This window comes from Temnothorax longispinosus, chromosome 6, assembly GCF_030848805.1.
Source record: "Temnothorax longispinosus isolate EJ_2023e chromosome 6, Tlon_JGU_v1, whole genome shotgun sequence".
NCBI lineage: Eukaryota > Metazoa > Arthropoda > Insecta > Hymenoptera > Formicidae > Temnothorax > Temnothorax longispinosus.
Genome location: NC_092363.1, coordinates 6,268,030 through 6,290,560, shown reverse-complemented (window position 1 = coordinate 6,290,560; position 22,531 = coordinate 6,268,030). Strand labels below are relative to the sequence as shown.

General features: G+C 42.1%; 3 protein-coding genes across 6 annotated transcripts in view; 1 reads left to right on the top strand and 2 right to left on the bottom strand.

Moving 5' to 3' along the window:
- Window positions 1–1,025: 1,025 nt before the first annotated feature.
- Window positions 1,026–4,687, bottom strand: Ubi-p63e (Polyubiquitin-63E). Its single transcript, XM_071780596.1, has 2 exons — window positions 4,524–4,687; window positions 1,026–3,713 (listed from the first exon to the last, which is right to left on the bottom strand). The coding sequence occupies exon 2, from the start codon at window positions 3,705–3,707 to the stop codon at window positions 1,191–1,193; it is 2,517 nt and encodes an 838-aa protein (XP_071636697.1). The 5' UTR covers window positions 3,708–3,713; window positions 4,524–4,687; the 3' UTR covers window positions 1,026–1,190.
- Window positions 4,688–6,157: 1,470 nt separating this feature from the next.
- Window positions 6,158–14,625, bottom strand: Zn72d (Zinc-finger protein 72D). 2 transcript variants are annotated; one of them, XM_071780583.1, is made up of 11 exons: window positions 14,467–14,625; window positions 13,945–14,108; window positions 13,010–13,351; window positions 12,048–12,614; window positions 11,219–11,932; window positions 10,852–11,146; window positions 10,574–10,761; window positions 9,375–9,523; window positions 7,928–8,023; window positions 7,728–7,848; window positions 6,158–7,463 (listed from the first exon to the last, which is right to left on the bottom strand). In XM_071780583.1, the coding sequence occupies exons 1-11, from the start codon at window positions 14,514–14,516 to the stop codon at window positions 7,180–7,182; spliced, it is 2,970 nt and encodes a 989-aa protein (XP_071636684.1). In that variant the 5' UTR covers window positions 14,517–14,625; the 3' UTR covers window positions 6,158–7,179. The 2 variants fall into 2 exon arrangements, with proteins under 2 accessions (XP_071636684.1, XP_071636685.1); XM_071780584.1 differs by having other exon boundaries at window positions 12,048–12,503.
- A 139-nt stretch (window positions 14,626–14,764) lies between these two features.
- LOC139814379 (N-acetylglucosamine-6-sulfatase) overlaps window positions 14,765–22,531 on the top strand; it is a 33,787-nt gene continuing 26,020 nt past the window's right edge. For 2 of the 3 annotated variants that reach the window (XM_071780602.1, XM_071780601.1), the window contains exons 1-9: window positions 14,765–15,772; window positions 16,022–16,081; window positions 16,161–16,367; window positions 16,660–16,821; window positions 17,123–17,293; window positions 17,788–17,989; window positions 18,418–18,716; window positions 18,794–18,910; window positions 18,991–19,144. In XM_071780602.1, the coding sequence (XP_071636703.1) occupies window positions 15,653–15,772; window positions 16,022–16,081; window positions 16,161–16,367; window positions 16,660–16,821; window positions 17,123–17,293; window positions 17,788–17,989; window positions 18,418–18,716; window positions 18,794–18,910; window positions 18,991–19,144 (1,492 nt within the window). In that variant the 5' untranslated portion in view covers window positions 14,765–15,652. Of the gene's footprint in view, window positions 15,773–16,021; window positions 16,082–16,160; window positions 16,368–16,659; window positions 16,822–17,122; window positions 17,294–17,787; window positions 17,990–18,417; window positions 18,717–18,793; window positions 18,911–18,990; window positions 19,145–22,226; window positions 22,526–22,531 lie in introns of those variants that run through there. The other variant, XM_071780600.1, reaches the window with a different exon arrangement.

The following is a 22,531-nucleotide window of genomic DNA, read 5'->3' as shown; positions in this document are numbered from 1 at the left end:
GCAAAAAAAGATTTCATCTATTATAAATAAAAATGTACCTATTTGTAAAAATTATATTAATAAAACATTGTCTTCAACACCTGGCTTTTTATATCCCGGTATTATTGAACAGTTTTTATGCAAGAGAAATTATTTGTCCTCTTTCACGAATAAACATTCTTGTTATAAATAAACACGTATACAAATTAAACTGTTAATTTTCTTCTACGAATGGTCTTGCAGATCACGAAATTATTGAGTAATTTTATGAAAAAAAGACCATTGATTTTCTATTAAAAACATTTCTTTCATTAAAATTAAAAGTATATTTATAAAAGTAAAATTTGCTAAAATCTTCGGAAAAAGAGATGTAATAAGAATTTGCGTTGCAATTTACCATAAATTTTGTAAAAATCAGGTTTAAAGAAATTACTGATTACTTTTTTGTAAAGTATATAGCTTTCTAATTTTTAAACTCTTATACATCAGATAAATTTATTTAAAAATACTATACCTACTAAATGTTTTATATTTGTCAGAGAAAAGCAATCAAGAAAAGACCTAGTGGCGCCATCAATTAATAATAAAGAAAAGTTTCTATCAAAATGTCTGGCCATTACTAACAATATCTTCAAGCGGTATATTCGTATAGTTCGATCTTAATTTATCCAAAATCATATCACGTATATAAATTAAAACATCGATATTTATTTCAAAACGTAGAATAAACAATCAACCATTCATCATGATAAAAACAAGATATAAGTGTTACACTACTTTCTGAAATAATTAGTTATTTACTCGTTCATGTTCTTTCTTGAAGTATTAAAAAACATACAGCTTATGTAAAAAAAACTCACTAGAAAAAATATACATTAGATATCATTAAACATTTGCACAAAGTTCAATTTGTATAAATATTATGAAGCAAATTTAATAAACTTTAATTTTTTCATTTTATTTATTAAATAATTGGGATATCTGTAACATTTTCTCATTCAAGGGGATCAAAGTATTAGGATAAGAAGGTTCTAAGAGACGAGACATTTTATTACAGTATGCAAAATTAAATTCCTTTATTCATCAAAACTCGGTACGCAAGATTTCCATGTGCGAATAAATAAAATTAAAAACTCCGGTAATAGAATTTATTATAAAAAAATAATTAAATAGTCTAATACAACGCGAATGCAGAAATCACAATTGCAGAATCAGACATCTCCGCCCCTAAGTCGAAGTACAAGGTGAAGTGTCGATTCTTTCTGGATATTGTAATCGGACAAAGTCCGTCCGTCCTCGAGTTGCTTGCCCGCGAAAATTAACCTTTGTTGATCGGGAGGAATGCCCTCTTTGTCTTGAATCTTAGCCTTGACGTTCTCGATCGTGTCCGAAGCCTCGACCTCCAGTGTGATTGTTTTACCGGTGAGAGTTTTGACGAAAATCTGCATACCGCCGCGAAGCCTCAAGACCAAATGCAGGGTGGATTCTTTTTGAATGTTATAATCTGAAAGCGTGCGGCCGTCCTCGAGTTGCTTCCCGGCAAAGATCAACCTCTGCTGATCGGGAGGGATTCCTTCCTTGTCCTGAATTTTGGCCTTGACATTCTCGATCGTGTCCGAAGCCTCGACCTCCAGTGTGATTGTTTTACCGGTGAGAGTTTTGACGAAAATCTGCATACCGCCGCGAAGCCTCAAGACCAAATGCAGGGTGGATTCTTTCTGAATGTTATAATCTGAAAGCGTGCGGCCGTCCTCGAGTTGCTTTCCAGCGAAAATTAACCTCTGCTGATCCGGGGGGATTCCTTCCTTGTCCTGAATTTTAGCTTTGACATTCTCGATCGTGTCGGATGCCTCGACTTCCAGTGTGATGGTCTTTCCTGTCAAAGTTTTTACGAAAATCTGCATACCACCACGTAGACGGAGAACCAAATGCAAAGTTGATTCTTTCTGGATATTGTAATCGGAAAGTGTGCGACCGTCTTCGAGCTGCTTTCCGGCGAAGATTAACCTCTGCTGATCGGGAGGGATTCCTTCCTTGTCCTGAATTTTGGCCTTGACATTCTCGATCGTGTCGGAAGCCTCGACTTCCAGTGTGATTGTTTTACCGGTGAGAGTTTTGACGAAAATCTGCATACCGCCGCGAAGCCTCAAGACCAAATGCAGGGTGGATTCTTTCTGAATGTTATAATCTGAAAGCGTGCGGCCGTCCTCGAGTTGCTTTCCAGCGAAAATTAACCTCTGCTGATCGGGAGGGATTCCTTCCTTGTCCTGAATTTTGGCCTTGACATTCTCGATCGTGTCGGAAGCCTCGACTTCCAGTGTGATGGTCTTCCCTGTCAAAGTTTTTACAAAAATCTGCATACCACCACGCAGACGAAGAACCAAATGCAAAGTTGATTCCTTCTGAATGTTGTAATCAGAAAGTGTGCGACCGTCTTCGAGCTGTTTTCCGGCGAAGATCAACCTCTGTTGATCCGGAGGGATTCCTTCCTTGTCTTGAATTTTGGCCTTGACGTTCTCGATCGTATCTGATGCTTCGACTTCCAATGTGATCGTTTTACCGGTGAGCGTCTTGACAAAAATTTGCATACCACCACGTAGACGAAGAACCAAATGCAACGTGGATTCCTTCTGAATATTGTAATCGGAGAGTGTGCGACCGTCTTCGAGCTGCTTTCCGGCGAAGATCAACCTCTGCTGATCGGGAGGGATTCCTTCCTTGTCCTGAATTTTGGCCTTGACGTTCTCGATTGTGTCAGAAGCTTCAACTTCTAATGTGATAGTCTTTCCCGTCAGAGTTTTAACGAAAATCTGCATTCCACCACGTAGACGAAGAACCAAATGCAAGGTCGATTCCTTCTGAATGTTATAGTCGGAGAGTGTACGGCCGTCTTCAAGCTGCTTTCCGGCGAAGATCAACCTCTGCTGATCCGGGGGGATTCCTTCCTTGTCCTGAATTTTAGCTTTGACATTCTCGATCGTGTCGGATGCCTCGACTTCCAGTGTGATGGTCTTTCCTGTCAAGGTTTTTACGAAAATTTGCATACCACCACGTAGACGGAGAACCAAATGCAAAGTTGATTCTTTCTGGATGTTGTAATCGGATAGTGTGCGACCATCTTCGAGCTGCTTTCCGGCGAAGATTAACCTCTGCTGATCGGGAGGGATACCTTCCTTGTCCTGAATCTTCGCCTTGACATTCTCGATCGTGTCCGAAGCCTCGACCTCCAAAGTGATGGTCTTTCCCGTCAGGGTTTTGACGAAGATCTGCATCCCACCACGCAGTCTGAGAACCAAGTGGAGAGTGGATTCCTTCTGGATATTGTAGTCGGACAAGGTGCGTCCGTCCTCGAGCTGCTTTCCAGCGAAGATCAAGCGCTGCTGGTCAGGCGGGATGCCTTCCTTATCCTGAATCTTCGCCTTGACATTCTCGATCGTGTCCGAAGCCTCGACCTCCAAAGTGATGGTCTTTCCCGTCAGAGTTTTGACGAAGATCTGCATCCCACCACGCAGTCTGAGAACCAAGTGGAGAGTGGATTCCTTCTGGATATTGTAGTCGGACAAGGTGCGTCCGTCTTCAAGCTGCTTTCCAGCGAAGATCAAACGCTGCTGGTCAGGCGGGATACCTTCCTTATCCTGAATCTTCGCCTTCACGTTCTCGATGGTGTCGGAAGCCTCGACCTCGAGAGTGATGGTCTTTCCGGTCAACGTCTTTACGAAGATCTGCATGGTGCTCTGTAATAAAAATTTCGCGTTAGAAGGTTGTCTCTTGAATATCATATACGAAAATAAAACCTTTGAATCAGTTCGATTCTAGTTATTTACGAAGTATAGACACGGACAAAGTCAAATCACAGACCCAGACAGGCCTAATAGGGGATGAACCGTGTTCACCTTCGTGGATAAGAAACCGTACAAAAAAAATATATAAAGCGGAGAAAATGGCCTGCTATATATATATATATATATATATATATATATATATATATATATATATATATATATATATATATATATATATATATAACAGCTTACATGATGCAGTGAAATCAACGGCCGCCATTTTATCGGTCGTCTGGATTGCCAGGGATTAACGAGCACTCGACGCCATGTTTCGTACCATTTTACAGTTTGGCAAAAACGCGTAATAAACAGGTAATATTGGAATGATCTGAAGGTTTTTCACGCGTTTTCTACATTTCTTCTGACGCCGATGTAGATATTACTCGACTATTCGACCGAATCTCCGAAATATACCGTTCAATAAAATATGCTAATTGAAGTGATCCCACAATCCACTCCGCCTAGCAACAGGCCCGAAACAACGATCGATATTGCGCACACCTGGAAATGACTCATTCGTGGCGAAAGCGTGACTCTTGTTAAACGCGGCGTATCGACGGCTCGTCGAGAATATTCCACGATGATTATTAATATTATTATCTATACTCCGTTTGCGCTAATAAAGAATACTGAATTCTTGGTTATGAGCGAAGATTCGAGAGCTAAGAATTTGTATCGGCGAGTATGAAAAAAAAAGCGTACCTTTTGTTTGAAAGCTTCTCGCTTGTCTTTCTCGTCTGTATTTCACGTAGGACGACTTGAGAAGAACAGTCTTGGAAACACGAATTTCTTCACTCTAGCTCACAGAAACTAATGGAGCGGCGAGCGATGCGCACCTCGCTTTTATACCAAGCGTGTGACGCGCGTGACGTATGACTCAATCCGCGCGCCCGATTGGCCGAGCTCCGTTGAAGACGCCGCCGATTGGCTCGTCGGTCGCGCACGTCACCGGTCGGCGTGACGTGCATTTTGCGGATCTCGTATCGACTTGGTAACAAAGAACGCTCCAGAACGTTCTGCCGTGATGCTCGTGCTATATATGCATGCATACAGAGCGTGATAAAATTAATCGCCTTATTACTCATTTCGAGTGGCGAATATATTTTTTACAAAATATGAAAGAATTCGTATATTTAAAATGAATGTACATATGTAGTACATCAGAAATAATAATTCGATCATTAAATAAAAATAATTTAATTATTGATATGCAAATTTTACTGATAATTTAGAAAGGTTTTGGCTGCGCGCATAATTCTAAGATTGATTCGATTTAATACTTCGAGGATCCAGATGCTCGTATGAGATGAGCGCGAACGAATTGCTACGTGAATTAATATAGCACGTGTAAGAAAATGCTGAGAGCAAGAATTTGCGACCGCTTGTCAGATACAATATTTCTGATAATTTAGACAATTTTAATTAGTAGCTGTTTATAATTTGTGTTCTTACTCCAATCAATTTTCAAGATGGATTCACGAAGGAAATGAGGCGACTAATTTTGCGACATCCTGTACACGCATGTGCTCCCATTTATCGAAACCGTTATAATTTCCTGCTTGAGCTCAGCTTTCCAAAACTATTCTCAGATTCATCCTCAACGATGTACCTCTCAACACCGTAAATAAGACCGTTATATAAATCACGCGAAATGATGCAATTCTTTAAATATTGTATAAGCTGATTATATAAAAATAAGTCCTTGATTGAGAAGTCATTTGCAACTGAATATGATAAATTATTCCTTTGACGATAATGCTCAGGAAGTTTCGATGAATTCCGGGATGTTCGTTGAATGTTCGTGCTGTTTTGGCTGCTTCATCGGGGGAGGGGAGGGTATTTTCGGTTTTCACTTTATAACATCGGACGTGTTGGTCATGAGGTCGCAAACAGACGTCGCAAAATTAAATTCGCAGAACTGCCGAGTCACAAGCGCAACGTCGCAGTTCCAATGACTCGCAAACTGACGCAACACTATCGCGCACGGAAATAAGATAGATAACGCGTTAATCGATCATATGTATATCATTCTCTTCGGAGAACGTGCCTATCATTGTTTCGAAGATAAAAAAAATGCGTCTCAAGCAATTTTCCTTTCTTTTCTAATGAAATTATCGTATGACGATCAGCGGAGAACATAAAAGCGCGTATACTTAAAGATACTTCAGGTTCGAAAAATATCTGATAAATCGCGGATATGTTGACCTTTATTCTTAAACTTAGATTACTCATTGCTTGAATTTTTCGTAAACAAAACATCGAAGTTGGAAAGGAAAGGAATACCAAGGAAACTGGTATGTTAATTCTTGCAGGCAGAAGTATCGGTAAGCTCACAGTTGCGCCGTACACATGTTCGTTTTATTCAATGATCAAAAATATAGAACAGAAAATCTACACAAGTCAGAAGAAATTCATGGAGGGACAGTTGTCTGACAAGTTGAAAGATTCAAGTCTCAACTCGACTGGGGTCGCTTAAAATTCTGCAAATAAAACCAACTGATTTAGTTTGTTAAGAAAAGAAAAAAAAAAGAACGTTAACACGTGCACTTGTTCCGCGTCGGGTATCATCATCAAAGCGTCCAAATTGTCGAGTTATAAATATCTTCGTCGCTATTTTCTGCGTGAGTCACGTACGTGACAATAGCATACATCGTAATGCATCGTAAATGGTTGTCACTTTGTGCAGAAGTGAGAAAGAGAGAATAAGGATATAGTATTTTCTACACGTACTTACTACACACACAACATACACACGAAATCTCAATACGATCTATTGCCTACGCTTAAACTTCAAACTTATAAATGTTCGTCGTATTTTACCACTCGTTCGCTCAGATTCTTCCTGCTCGTATATCCGCCGTAACCGAGATGTGAATCTGGCGAACCATCCAGATTCAGTAAACGCGTCCGTCAGTTTCATCGATACAAATCTAATATCAGAACTAATCGCGCATCACATTCGTCTGAGAAAATTAGCCAAGTCAATCGAAGCATTGTCTAATATAGCACTATCTTCTTTTTGTGACACGCTTATTACATGATGTTGAATACATCGTGAGGGGAAAAAAAAACGATTATCATTGCCATGAAGTAAATAATTCGCTATAGAGACATAGAGACAAATAGCGCCCGTTACTCGACAAACGTGTCTCAAGTAATCTGCATATAACTTTTTCTTTCCCAGATTACGCGTATTCCTAAAAGTCATGACAAGCATCAGCCTAGCGTTGTCCTTATCCGAAGATGTCTCTCCTCCTAAACAAGCAACTGACACGGCGGGGAAAAAACTGCTTCCTTATGCCTAGATAAGTTAATAGATAAATTCGTATATCGCGGTACGAATCTTTTGGTAGATCTTCTACTTGGAGTCTGTCTCCATTTTGATCTCCTCCGCCTTTTTGTCCTTCTTCGAAGCCTCGCTGTCCGTGCCCTCTCCGTTGCTGTTGTCACGTCTTCGCTTTCGGGCGAATCGTCCCTTGAATTTCGGCGGCGGCAGTTGCTCCATACCTAGGACTTTATGAATCTGGCGGAACGCCACTAATCGCAACGCGTGCTGCGCGGACGCGGTAATATCTTCTCTCTGTTGAGACGTCATGTTTCCTATCGCGTCAACTGGCTCCTTCTCGCATGGATCGGATAAGCCTGAAGCGAAAACACATTTATGAATCAACACTTGATTCTCGTACATTATTTTTAGATCAATAATATAGCTATAATTTAGATCAGTTTGCCATATCATCTGCGCGTATCGCGGAATGTATGATTATGATACACGAGAACAAAATACTTGTACTCGAAATCAAAAATCACCTCCACAATACGCTCAGTCTCGTCATCTTTTTCATCACTTCAAGATAGAAAATTAGTTAAAATATCAAAACGACAAAATAGATTTTAAAAAGTTACCTGGACTACCCGGTAGCAATATTCCTCCAGCTACACATTCCAGAAGTCTTCTCAAAGCTTCACCGGGACTAAGAAGACCTCCTGCGGTGCTAATCACCTTCTCAGTCAATAATTCCAATGCCTATATGCATCAAAAAGCGTGTTATTGAGGGTCGAGAAATCGAGATGACATAAGGAGAGATAACACGTTGTATACTAACCCAAGAATTCAACGGACCCCATGTTGGCACACGATTGCACAGGTCGCGCATTATACGGATAACCATAACGCAGCTCTGCAGCGAGGTAGCTCTAGCCTGTTGAACAGGATTAACATTAAAAAAACTACGATTTAATATACGCACTAGATGCACTGGCTCTTCTGGAGACGGCCTAAACTACCCTTCGATTGCTTTGTGTGGGCTTTAGCTATCCTCCCAGCCTCGTGCCTAATGCCCCTAATAGTATTAGCCCATATCAATATTACCGGGTGTTTATCGATCACTTTTTCCTAAGACGTTAGTACCTATCGCAATAATTAAAAAAAAAGCTAGAGCTCATATCTCAAGAGGAAAGTGTGCATATATGTATATATGTATATATCAGAGAGCAACTCTAGGACTCGACTCGACTCTAATCTACAGAAACACCCGGTACACTTATGACTCGCTACTGTGTGTTTGTGCTTGTCTGTCTCTTTAATCTCCAAAGCTGTGCAGTTAACGCACATAAATTGTTATAAATACAAAAATGGAACGAAATACATAAATCTCACAAAAGCTGAGTACTGACGCTACATGTTCGATTTGCTTTCAAGTTAAGACAGACCTAGAACAGACGCAGCCTAGGCTACAACGCATTAAGGACGATCCAGAATAATGAATTTATGCTTGATCGTGAAGCAATCGAGCGGTCTGCGTTAGTAAAGAAAATAAAGAAAATCACATTCATTCTAGGGAGACAAATTAATTATACTCGAATTGCGAACGTCTCGCAGAACAGTTCCTATTATTCTGGATGTTGGAGATTCAAAGCGAAGCAGATGTAAATGCATCTAGCAGCATTCGCACGTGACTGTCGAGATAAACATTTACATGTTGCTTACTTGCGAGATTTCTTGCCTGATAATATATCTGATCGCATGTTCGATGTGCGATTAACTTTCTCTCCCACGTACGGACGATGCCACTGTTAACCCATTATTTCGGAACTCGTGTATTTCGGAATCATAGCAATAAACTCGACAGTCCGAAACGTAAACGTAAAATCTAAATATTCCGAAGAGAATACAGTGGGCAAAGCCGACTGGCGTGTGTTCAAAAAATTCAGCGGATATATGGAAACGGCGAACATCGAACGTGATCAAATAAGCAATTCAGACAGAAACGTGTCGACGGACGGGTCGGTTAATGATAAAAAATAAAACCGTCACAAGGCTGGAAGTTTCTAAGACTGCTTTCTTCTCTTTTTCTTTCTTTCTTTTTTTTTTGTTTGCTTTGTTTTGGCTCGAGAGAATGCTTTAAGAGAGAGAGAGAGAAAGGACAACTTGCACGCGTCTCGCGTTTTGTCAGGAGAAAATAAAAGAAAATGCTTCGTTACATAGCGCCAAACAAGAATGTGGCACCGACAATTCGAGTTTTCTTGAACTGAGAGTTGATGGATTCAAACCTGAAACCACTTGGCATGCCTGAGTGCAGCTAAAGCCTCCAAACACTTAGCCTTGGGAAGTACATCTGGTGGATCTGGTTTCGTCACGGTGGGGGCCGCGGGCGTTGTTTGCAGTTGAGCAGCTTCCTGCTGCTGCTGTCCAGCATTATCTGAGATTCCAACAAAGAAAGCACAACACGCTTAGACAACACTTAGAGTGTTTGATCATGCCCAGAGATTTTAGGTATTCCCTCTCTCTATTAATATTCGTTTCAACTTAAGCACCTTTAAATTGTGGGCTATATTCGTGATATAAATGCCAACGTGAAAAAAGAAATATAAGCCTGATCGAATGTAGTACGTTTGCAATGCACCGAGTTCACACCCCCGTTAAAACGTTCTTTCTCGGATGGTTTCTCTTTTGCCGCTCAAGAACGTCCGACGATTCTTATCAGCATCGGTAGTGTCACCTCTATCCGCTTAAAAGGTAGGTAGCACCGATGCCGATAGAACGGTCGGTTAAGATTCAGAGGTACGTAATGCACATCGCAGAATGTGCGTACAGCATTCGATAACAGTTAAGAGGGATTTTCTGTTCTTTTTTTATGCATGATCAAAAAGTCCATAGTTTTAAGATTGCCTCAGCGTTGTTTCCTCCTATCGCAAGCGTGTCCACGTTCAATGAAATCTCTCGTTAAGTATCGTTCGTCGATGGAGACTCTAGCCTCGAATATTCATTCTCGAGAAAGTATACAAATCGCTACTGTAAATGAGAAGTAACGCGTGACAATGGAAACTGGTATCTAGCCGTATCATATTTTACGCTCTCCTTTCTGCGAGTTTTATCTCAATAACGTTCAAGTATTGCTTTGCGATATACTCTTGACAGTCGAAAATGAATTCTACAAAGAGGACTCTGTCGTGGACACACTAATAAGACACGCAGCTATATCGAAAAGGAAATTAACTTTATGTTAGAGCGTATGTACACTGGCAACCGGCGAATCGTCCTTGGCTGCCCCGCATCGTCCTGGTGCTTAAAAAAACTTACAGAAAATCTTCCGGGCCATGAAAAGAACAAACTAAATGTACAAATCGCAGAGTAGATCAAGAAAATGACATGAAAATAAAAGAGGTGCATAATTCCGTAAAAAACCCCGCAATGCTTTCGTAGTTATCCTTTTCTTGGCCACTATAAAAATGCGAAACAATGAAATCACCTGCTGCAGCAGTTGACTTGGGTGTCTCGCGCATCAAGGGACTGGTGAGTGTCACGCTGACGGTGACCGTGCCACCTGAGACAGTCAAAGCCGCGGATTCCGGATGCTTCCCGACGTTGTAGCTCTCTTCAGGGGCTACATTCTTTAATTCACCGGGTAAAATCTCCGCAACCTTATTGAGCAATGTCCTATAAAAATGAACAGTCTCTTGTAAGTTATGATAATAAAGTATATGTGCGATTTCTGTTTACCCCACAAGGAAATCATCTGAAAAATACCTGGTAGGTTTCTCCGCGCACAAGACCACAAGACAAACGTGATTGTCTCCGGATAACAAGAGTCCTTTAGCCAAGTTTCCGACGCGCATAACTCCACGAAGTATCCTAGAATCTTCTTTCTCCTTTTGAAATGAGAATAGATTCCCGTCGCTTCCATCTTCTTTTTGTGGTGTGGCTGCTGCTTTCTTCTTGTCAGCCTCTTCTTTCTTCACTGCAACTTCGGCGTTCATCTGCGGAGTACCGGCTGGTATTGCTGCTGCAGTAGCATTGGCATTGATAGGAGTGTTCTTTTTACCTGCAAACAATGCACCTGTGTTAATCTATATAATGAAAGTTTGCGAAAAATGAATGAAATAAAAGTACTCACCAGCTTCAGCTAAAGCATCCGACACAAACTTCAATGCCTTCTCGGTATGAGAAACTATTTTCTGGACTGCCAATAGTTCTTGTTCCTTAGGATAAATAGTTGTATGATGCGCCAATACATGTTTGTCGTCTGACGAATCCGGTCGTCTTTGTGGTCCTGGGTACATGATTATGGGTGGTGGTCCTTGGAACGGACGCGGAATCGGTGGGGCGCCCGGGCCACGTCCGTAACGTCGATACCATTCATAATATTCACATTCCTCCTCGTAGCGGCGCCTCTCTTCCCAATACATCATCTCCTCGTCCATCATGGGTCCCATAGGACCCAACTGATTGATCTCCTCCCTGCGGCGTAGATACTCGTCACGCATTTGTTGCCTACGTAGTTTTTCCTCCAACATTTTGCGCTGTTTAAGACTCGGTTTCATGTCAACGACCAAATCAGGATTGACTTTCTTCTTATAGGCAAATCTGTGACGGCGGCCCTTCATATGCATGTCTTTGGCATTGGGATCGTTGAACCGACACTCGCATAGCTTACAATTGAAACTTATAATCTTCCCGTCCTCGGATTTATTCTCCTCGATGTATTCCTGGCCAACCGGCTGAATATCCTTCTCATCGACCGTAGCCTCTTCCACAGTTTCTTCAACAACTGGCTCTTCCTGCTTAACTTCTACAGTTTGATTTTGGTTCACCGTGCCCAAGTTTCCAGCTGAAACATTTGTAGAAATGCAAACGCGTGAATATAAATTATTTATAAATCTTATAAATGTTCATAAAATACCGCTAGATTCTGATATTTTGTAACATAAAAAAAATTTACTTACAGGCGACAAAGTTAATTTTAGGCGTTGCTGTCACCGTCGGCTTCTTGGTAGCAGCAGCTTTCGCAGCTGCTGCTGGCTTTGGATTCAGAACAGTTGGATCCGCACTTGGTATGGGTTTTCCAAGTTTAGTATGCAGTTTGACGACCTTCTGATGCTTAGCACCCCTGATGTGAGCGGCGTAAGCATCGTTTCCGGTACAGGTTACATCACAAAGCTCACAGCGAAGACTGTTGCCTGCTCCACGCGCTGGCGGCTGTTGCGGCACCTTCAGAGAGGCCTCCTTCTTCTTGTGCTTCTGACCCTCCAGATGCTCACGATAAGTCTGTGGCCCGGCGCAGCTGATCTTACAGACATCGCAATAGTGTAGTTGCTGAGGCTTAGGTGGCTGCTTCGGCCGCATTGCCTTCATCCCTCCCCCGCCAGCTCCGAATCCCTTCCGTCCGTAGCCCTGCCAACCTCCAGTCTTCTGGTTAGTGGAATTGCTGTTTGCACTCTGTTGGGCTACATACATAGTCGCAGCGCTATATAGCGCTGCGTCGTAGCCGGAATACGTTGTACTCGCCGTTTCTAAGGGAAATGAAATTGAAACCTCAAACTTTGGAGGGGCCTAAACCATTCGTACTTTAGCGCGGCACAAAACTTTTACTATTACTCATTTCGAGATGCATCGAAAGACCAACTACGAAGACTCCATGACGAAACATCGGGAAACTGGATGTACTCGAAAGTGTTGCTCCACACTTGGGAGCGGACAAAAAGAAATTTCTGACTTCTGCTAAATCCTCGAACTGTTATTACGATCGAGAATGCTAGCAGAGTTTTTGCAAATTTTTGTCTCTTCGTTCATACGTGTCGTGAGAGGATCAATTTCATGTTATTAGTTTCTACGTCACAGTTAGTGGTCGAGAGAGGACCGAAAATATTTAGAGATATAAATGCATAAAAAAGATCAGTACACTTACTATTTGTCGCGGTTGACGGAGTAGCGGCAGGCGTTGCTGGAGCTGTGTATCCCGACGTATAAGTAGCGCTCTGCGTGGGATTTGATTGTTGATAAGCTGTACTAGATGCTTGATACGTCTTAGCTTGCCCAGTGGTGGTGGCTTGTCTGGCAGTGCCAGTATAAGCACTGGTTGTGCTATAAGCAGGTTTTGCAGCCTGGTAGTGTGTTTCAGTAGTGGTGTAAGTTGCTGCAGCAGCCGCTGGTTGCTGGTAGTACGTCTTGGTCGCGTCGTAAGTAGCCGCTGGAGCAGCTCGTCCGTAGCCGTAATCGTAAGTCTGGGCTACAGTACCGGGATTAGCAGCTGTAACAAAAACAGTATACTGCAATGACGCAGCTGACGTTATCGCACTTGGAAATAATTATTTTAAGTATTGATGACACGCAGTGGAAAAGTGCTGTTTAATTCAGGTATAGGGAATAGAATTATCTTTAATTTAGTGCACCAAGCTTCTTTCTCTTTCTCAAAGACAGCCAAATACTAAAAATACATTGAAACTTGTGGAAGAAAAAGCTTGGTGCGAGCGCAGCTCCACTCGCTACACCTGAATCAGCATTTTCATTTTCCATAGATAGGGCCGGTATCACAGTCTCCGATTAACGTGATTTTCTGATTAAACTCACTCTTTGTCTCTTTCTAGAGGGACAGTTAGAAAGAGATGCAGAGTGAGTTTAATCGGAGGATCACGTTAATCGGGGGACTGGGATACCGGCCCATATTCATCGATATTTATCTAAATCATTGAAAAAAAACATTCACGTTTGATAGAGAGAATGGATAAACATTTACATAAAGTATGTCAATACAATTGGTGTATACTTTCAAATTTATTAAATCCCTCTCCCGAAGACTGATCGCCGAGCATGACCAGAGACCTGTGTGGAACTCGAACTCACCTGCGTACGTTGTCCCGGTCGCGGCTGCAGCCGCAGCGGCTTGATAAGTCTCGTAGCCAGTCGCAGCAGCGGCAGCCGGTCGCTGTGTGTACGTGGCAGCGGTCGCAGCCGGGGTAACCGCGTAACCCGCCTGCCCGGTCTGATACGCCGCGGCGCTGGTCGCCCTGTTCGTGAAACAAGGTTCAGATAAAATTATCACGGTCGACATGTGGCGGAGTCCGTCGAGCGTCCGCGCGAGGAGTTGCGACGCGCGACGGCGACGCGGACGGCAATACGCCGTCGGGGAATTTAATCGGGAGTGAATTTTTCCCCGGGGAAAAAGACGCTCGATGGAGACGCTAATCTCTCGGCGGCGAGTGATAATGGCCGCCGAGCCGGCTGGGTCTCTCAGGCGGCGTGCCGTCGTCGGGAACGCGACCGGTTTCTCATCGCCGCCGCGGACGCGCGCGTCCGCGGCCGCGAATCCTCGCGCGGCTTAACACTAGGTACTTAGCGATAATGATAATGCAGACGATTTCGTACCCATATTGCGTCCCGCCGTGGGTAAATCCGAAATAATTGTTCTGAGCCATCCTTCCTCGCGGAGAGAATCTCGGAAAGAAGGACAATGGAGGAAGTCGTAGGGCGTGCCACGAGCGTACTCGATAGGACGGAACGGCGGCGGCGCTGGCGCGGCGCGCGCGCCGATTGGCTGGCCGGCCGCGACCGGCGCGACCTCAGCGGCCGTTTCCGCGTCAGGGCCGGCGGCGCGCGGCCCGAGCTGCACTTCCGCGCGAATATACAACGCGCCCGCGCGGTTCTACACCTGTCGTCGTCGTCGCGCGCTACCTGCCACCCGTCCGGTCGCCGAGAGCGAGGCTATGCGTCGCGCGAGAGATAAGATGAACGGGGAAAGGATGGCGAGAAAGAGCGAGAGAGCGGGCAGCGCGGGGAGAAATGACCGGGCCGGACGGTTATGCGGTCTTATTCGAGCCTGACAAAACTTACTGCGTGTCTCTCGGCTATTCTCCGGGACGCCGGGGGGTAGGTGGAGAGCGTGGATAGTGCGGGGAGCTCGCCTCCGATAATAATCTCGCGGCTGGTCGCGCAGCGGCGCATCGAATAGATCGAATATACGTACGGCGTGCACGTGGGAAAGGGCTCGACAAGCTCGCCGGTGAGGGAACGTGCGTCACGTGCGTGCGTTCTTTGGCGTGTGCGTATGCATACAGCACGCCGCGCTCTCGTTTGTTAATTGTTCGCCGTGCCGTATGGCGTGCCCGAAGGCGCGAAGCGAGCGCCGAAGAAGCTCCGACTTTCCTCCCCCGCGACGCCCTCTGTCGGCCGCGAGGCCTCGCCGGCCGCCACCGGTGTTTCGCGCAGGCCAGCTGCCATCTAGCGACGTACACCAGAACGATCGACGAGCGACGTCGTCGCGTGTTTTTACTGCGCGGGCTCGCGGCACGTTGCATGATAACCGCGCGTGAAATTGCAGCCTTCATTAATCTCGATTAGCTTCGACTGCGTTGTTGCTTTTATTCGCGTGTGCTGTGCGAGGGATTTATGTGAGGGCTGACTTCCGGCGTATGCCTCGCGAATACTTGGCGAGACGCCAATTAGATACGACGGCGATTCTTAATTCTGTCGCGACCGGCGATTGGGAATTAATTAGAACATACGCCGATTTTTCGACTCCACTATTTTCTGTATTTCACTGGCTGATCTCGCGATGCCGACCAAGATGCGCCTGACGTCTCTCCTTTTATTACTGAATTACTTGGCGTTAGTCGCATGCAAGAATATCGTGCTGATTGTTACCGACGATCAGGACTCCGTTCTGGACGGCATGGTGCGTCTTCAACTTCGTGTCCTTCAAACTATAAATAAAAATAAATAAATAAAAACTTATTCTAATATATATATGGACAAGTTTGCTTGAGATGCAAGAAATTATAAAAAAAAGATTCCAGTCCATTCCAGTTACTCTGATTCAGAAAAAAAAGAAAATGTGTATTTTCGAATGTTTATGTCGGTTCTGATTTATTCGTAATGTTTTAATTTATATAATTTATAATTTAATTTTAATTTATAATTTTAGACGCCAATGACGAATACTCTGAATCTGGTAGGACGTCAGGGTGCCACGTTTACTAATTGCGTAAGTTTAATTTCAATAAATCGAAAATTATCTTATCGTTTCCGGCTAGGTACTCAAAGAGCGAAAATTCGCTGTTCAGTTTGTAGCTTCGCCGATTTGTTGCCCGAATCGCGCGTCCATTCTGACCGGACGGTACCAGCATAATCATCTAACGGTGAACAATTCTATCGCCGGTGGTTGTAGTAGCGCCCAATGGCAACGATCACGGGAGCCGGCAACGTTCGCCGCCCTTCTGCGAAACGTCGCCGGATACACGACGTTTTACGCAGGGAAATACCTGAACCAGGTAGACATCTCTTCGACGATCGCTCGAATCGACTGAAGACAATTTATTTCCGCGAACAATTTATATCAAGTTATATGATATAACAAGTTATATCAAACACGATTTTGTTCGAATTTTACAAAAGCAGTTTTTATTTATTTCAAAATTTAAGGTAGAACGTTTGAAGTAAAAAAATTGAACTTGAAAATTTTTGCTATTCTTCTATTACAATTACTATTTGTAAAAAATTCACTTTTTTCTGCAAGTATTATTTGCGATTAAAGCGAATAAAATAAAATAAATGTACAAACAGTATGGAAACAGGAAAGTCGGCGGCGCGGCTCATGTACCAATGGGATGGGATTGGTGGGCCGGCCTTATAGGAAACTCGAGGTATTACGATTACTCGTTATCCATAAACGGTACCGAGAGAAAGTACGGTGACAGCCCGAGCGATTACCTTACCGACGTGATTGTGAGTATATTCGGAAACGCTCGATATACAACCGAGAGCAAAAATCTTGTTCGGAGCTAGTAAAACTGCATTTCTACTGATTTTTTTTTCCATTTCTTTGAATAGTTTATTAAAGAATTGCTTTACCGAGCCTTTTCCTTTATTATCTGTTAAAAGAAAATTTGAATCAAAAAGCATTTTTGCTTTTTATCATGCGCGAGAATTTCAAATTTTTTATCCTTTATTACAATTTGAACTCGTCGCGTAGAATTTGCTTGTTAATAGAAAAAAAAATTAAAAAAGCCATGTATATGTATTCCAGAATAATCTGGCTGTAGATTTTATCAAAGGGTATTCCGGCAATCAACCCTTCCTCATGGTGTTGGCACCGCCAGCTCCTCATGCGCCATTCACACCTGCCGATAGACACAACGGCAAATACAACGGCACGAAGGCGAAGAGAACGCCGAATTTTAATATCCCCGTGCATCAGGTGATTATGTCGAATTTTTCTCGAAATAATGCGGATCTCTAAAGATTCCCCGTTTTAGACAGCCCGTATAATTCGTATCAAGACGGAATTCTATTTATGATCTTATACGCCGTGTATTACGGAGAATAATTGAAAAATCAGGACGCTCACATGTGTAAAATACATATTAAGACGGAAAGGCAGACGTCGGATCACTTCTAACTTCTAATCCGTAATAAAGTTTCTCTTGTATGTGTTGCAAAACAAATTTTTACATGAGAATGTTATTTACTTGTTACTCACTTACTTGCTTTTTTTTTATGAGCGCAAGCCTCCTTGAACTTAGTCTAAACTAAAAAAAAATAGAGTCAAGGGATCGGTCACGAGTGATCCGGCATCCGCCTCTGGGTGATTAAAATACACGATATATAGAATTATGAATAGAATTTCTATTCCGAAATTTGACGCAAATATAGATTATCTAAGGTTGGTTTTATTCTTAAAAAAAAAAATAGGACAAACATTGGCTAGTTAGGGAAAGTCCAACCCCTTTGCCAGACAATATATTGCCAAAATTAGACAAGATATACAGGAGGAGATGGGAAAGTTTGTTAGCGGTAGACGAGCTCGTTAAGAACATACACGACTTATTGGAGGAGCGGAGTCTCTTGGACGACACATACTTTATTTACACGTCCGATAATGGATATCACATTGGTAGGTGATTTATAACGATGCATTCGATAATGTTAAATGTTAGGCACAAACGCACGGAGGCGCACTGAATATTAGGGAATAAAAAACCGCTGGATTCGCCAGAATCTTTTTTTTATAGTCGCTCCAACATCGAAAGATCCCCCAGAAAATTAAAATAATTCAATACCAAATAATTATGATAAATAAACTGTTTATTCAATTGTCGTAATGACCACTTTATCATTTACACGACGAGATGATTTCGCGCTTTTGTCGTGTTTCCAGTCGATAATGATGCCATCCTAAATTTTCATCGTTAATTTTGAGAGCTCGATATATAATATATATTTTTTTAATTACATTCTTGTCTTGTATTAATAAATATTGGAAATTGTATTATATTTGTGGATTTACTCTACACGTTTGTATGAGATGTGTATTATTTACAGGACAGTTCAGCATGCCGATGGATAAGCGTCAACCTTATGAAACAGATATACGAGTCCCATTACTGATATCCGGCCCAGGAATCGAGCCGTCTACGATTTCCGCGCCAGTCAGCAGCGTAGATATCTTCGCCACGCTTTTAAACATAGCTGGCGTGGAGTATCCATCGGACGGCACGACATTATTTAATGCAAATCGTAATTTATCTGGAGATCGCACCGTTTTGATAGAATACAGAGGAGAGAGGTCCAACAAGCCGTCGTCGTCCGGTTGTCCAAGCGATAGCGATTTGAATGTCACGGCAAGTCTCAAGTATTTCATTGCTTTAAAATTTGTTTATTTGAATTTCTGCGTTAATTGCGTCGTATGCCTTTTTAGTTATGCGCGAAAGAAATGGCGTGCAAGTGTCAAGACGCCGCGAACAACACGTTCAGTTGCATTCGTCGCGTTTCGTCGAATTTCAACAACGTCTTCTGCATCTTCGAAGACGATCAGGTATCGCGTTCTTTTAACACTTGAGAGCGTTTCGCGCGCTATTTTCATTATCTTCCTATAATTGTTATTATCTTCCTCAGAGATTCGTTGAAGCTTACGATATGAATGTCGACGAGTACCAAATGGCAAATATCGGATATACCATGAAGAAAGGATTGAGACATAGATTCAGGAAACGTCTCAAGAGAATGGTGGTGTGTCAGGATGCGCAATGCGTTTTCACAGGACCGGACAGTGAGTCTTAATAATAATAATATACATTTATTATTCTCTACCGTTATTATTTATATGTATATCGTCATAAGTGTTATCAAATATAATAATAATAAAGTATTTTAAATCAACGTATCCCATTAAAAGAAATGACACTTTAAGATATATGTGAATTTATTTCTGTTTTCGACTAAATTGTTTCATCTCTTGTACATTATGTTTTCTTAATATCAAGAAGTTAGCTTTTGAGATTTAAAATTGCAACTTATTTTAATCGAAATGACCTTTTCCGAAAAGCGCGAAATTTAATCGGATTTAGTTCTTGTTATATCTTTTATGGAAAATAATTCTGATGATTTTTGCACTAATAGCTATAGTGATTTTACAAGTGTATTTTGACTTTTGTCTTCGGAGTCGACGAAATAAGTCGACGGAGGGTGGGAAGAAATGTTGGGATGAATAGCTGAGAATACAGAACTCATACTAAGTGCGGGTGAATGCGGTCGCGATTGTTGTCCACCCGAGCTGCCGGGCGAGTGATGCTGCTCATCTTGATGTTGCGCAGCTTGCTGCTGTTGTTGACAGTGCGACTGTTCGAGTGTTTCCTGCTTAATCTCGGTAGATTGAGACGCGCTGGTGTTTTGCATAGATGGTGGAGGCATGGCTTGCTTATTTCGACTTTTATTGTCAGAGGAACTGCTATCGGACACACTTGAATTTAACGGTGTTACCTTTACCTCACCGGTTTTCTCGTATTCTTCGATATTTAGCTTGCCATGCTGTCCTTTGCCACCACTTGCAAATGCTGTCGTAATTCTTCCCGCGACGTCGGCTGATACGTACCGTATAGGCACGTAATTTCTTCTTGGTCATTCTCGGCCTCGGCTTCCGGTTCTGGATCGTTGATCTTAGTCGATTTAAGACAAGTTTATATAAATAAAAATATTTTAGTGTCATTCGAAATAACATAGTATAATTGGAATATATATGTGTGTACGTGTATAATTATAAATGAATAAGTATATATAATTATAAACATATATAAAATATTATATATGTTTAATTTATTATATATATCTATATATATAATTGTAGCCTAAACGATCAATGTTTGCACAACTTTTTAAGCTTGTTTCTGCTTCTAAATTTACCCCTCTGAGGTGTTGACATATACCTAATTAAGAATCATTCTATTTAATTTCCGTTCTAGATCTCGGAAGTAAGAGCGCCGAAAGTTGTCTTATTTCGAATTATTGCATTTATGGAAATCGCCGTCGGAGAATACGCCGCGAATCTGGATATAAGAATAACTCGCCTTGCGCTCGGGAGGGAGGGGCGCACCCCCCGCGACGGAACTGTTTTCTAAGCAAATATTTTTATTAAAGCCCCGCGGAGAGAGTCTCGAATATCTGAATAGTAATGGCGATATTCGCGGAGAAAAAGGTGGGGGAGAAGGAGGAGGTGGTGGAAAAAAGCCGTGCATCGAAGACAGAACGCGGAGAGGCTATATCGAACGTGTACATATTTATATTACTAAAACGTTTCTAGTTCCTCCGAGGATTTGCCACGATGCGCGCGAAACAATCCTCAGTACTCGATGTACTTTAACTTGCTCGCGCTATTATTTTACGTGTAAGCGATATAAGCCATTTTGAATCGCGCATGACAGGTGAACGTAGAGAAATAATACGGCGATATACGCGATTTATATTGAAACAGATGAATAATTAAAAGAAATGGTAATATGTAGACAATGTAGAGAATGTTAAACATAAACGCGTCAAATTCTTTATTTTTATTATATATAGATACTTTTATATATATATATATATATATGTATATATATATATATGTATATATATTTTTTCTATATTTAATTAGAGAAAATACCAATTACAGTCCGAGCTGGATTTTGGTAAGCCTAATAATAATATTGTGTGAATTTTGTATACTTTTTCTAAACTCAGTAAACTGTGCGTCGATTTTTTGTTGGTCTTTAAACACAGCTCTTTGTTTGTGATTTAATAAGGGTGTTTATTAGCGTCAAAAGTTAAATCGATTATCGATTTAAATACGTGGATTTACTGTTCCAACAAAGAGCTGTGTTTAAAGACCGACAAAAAATCGGCGCGCAGTTTACTGAGTTTGGTAAAAGTATACAAAATTCACACAATATTATTATTAAGCTATCAAGATCCACCCAAACCTAAATAGTATTTTCTCTAATTAATTGTATATATCATATTGGGCCTGTTTCACTTATTATTATCTTATATATTATTTCTTATATGTATATGTGTTATACACAAAAAAGTGGAACCATGTATCTCTCATTGTCAGTGCACATGCGACCGAGGAATGGTTAGATACCGGCGCATGCACGAATATTCTTCAAAGTGCGACGAGGCTGGTGAGTGCCGTGCCGGCTCACAAAGCGTCCCTGGATTCGCCCCTTTCGGTGTCAAGAAGCGTGAGAGACGCTCTTTCACGTAACGTGAATGAACGTCAAAATGTTTGTAGACTGCGGCGGTAGCCACGGGCCCGTGGGCCCGTTTAAATCGTTTGCACAGATGGCATTACGACGAATCTATCGGCCGCGTGCGCGAAGATCGTCTTTGAGATTATTCGTTAGCGAAGTTGCGGCCCGTTCTCGGCGACAAAGCCGAAAGGGAAACCGGGACTTATTCCGCAAGATTTGCATTTTGCGATCCGCCCGTGGAAAATGGATGAAAATGAGCCGCGAGAGGAATTCGATTTTTGTGTGAAATCGATTAGATAAATACGGGATAGAAAGGATTTGAGAAACGACAGTGTGAGTGAGAAATTCTAATTTTCGAAAATCTGTAGTTTGCGAGAGTCCGCGATATATAAATTTTCTTCGATCATGTTTCTTCCGTAGAACATTTCTTAAAATTGTACACGTTATAATCGTTTCGAAAAACAGAGATCCAAGAAGACCAAATCTTTTTCGTATTTACAATAAACCGTTCTTTCAATCTCTTCCCGGATTTCTGCGAATCGATATTTCATTGACATACCATATAGTAGTCCAATTCGATACAGTTTGCGATCTGCATGTAACTTAGTTGTATTTTCCTGACAGGGAGGGCCAACGCGGGCGAAGCGATACCATTGTACGGGGATTTTGGCGGATCATTCGATCCTCGATCGATCGCTCGATTGGGCGTGTTTAGTGATCTTCGTTACATCGCTGCTGAAACGTGTAAGAGTCGGCTTGCGGACGAGACCTTTTATTCCGTGTTTATTGATCGTTGGAGCGAACGATCGCCTCCTTGTTGGCAAGGATCAATGGCTTTCGTTGCCTTTCTAGCCGTAGATCCAGGCTTTACTTTCGTCCCCCTTTCTCCCTCTATCCGGGGGTTCTAGCAGATACTTATGCCAAGTTGC

Coding starts and splice junctions, on each gene's coding strand:
- Ubi-p63e (XM_071780596.1), bottom strand. CDS start 3,707: ATGCAGATCTTCGTAAAGACGTTGACCGGAAAGACCATCACTCTCGAG.
- Zn72d (XM_071780583.1), bottom strand. CDS start 14,516: ATGGCTCAGAACAATTATTTCGGATTTACCCACGGCGGGACGCAATAT. Junction 9,524..10,573: donor CAAGTCAACTGCTGCAGCAG/GTGATTTCATTG, acceptor TTGGAATCTCAG/ATAATGCTGGACAGCAGCAG. Junction 7,849..7,927: donor GGGGTCCGTTGAATTCTTGG/GTTAGTATACAA, acceptor TGATGCATATAG/GCATTGGAATTATTGACTGA.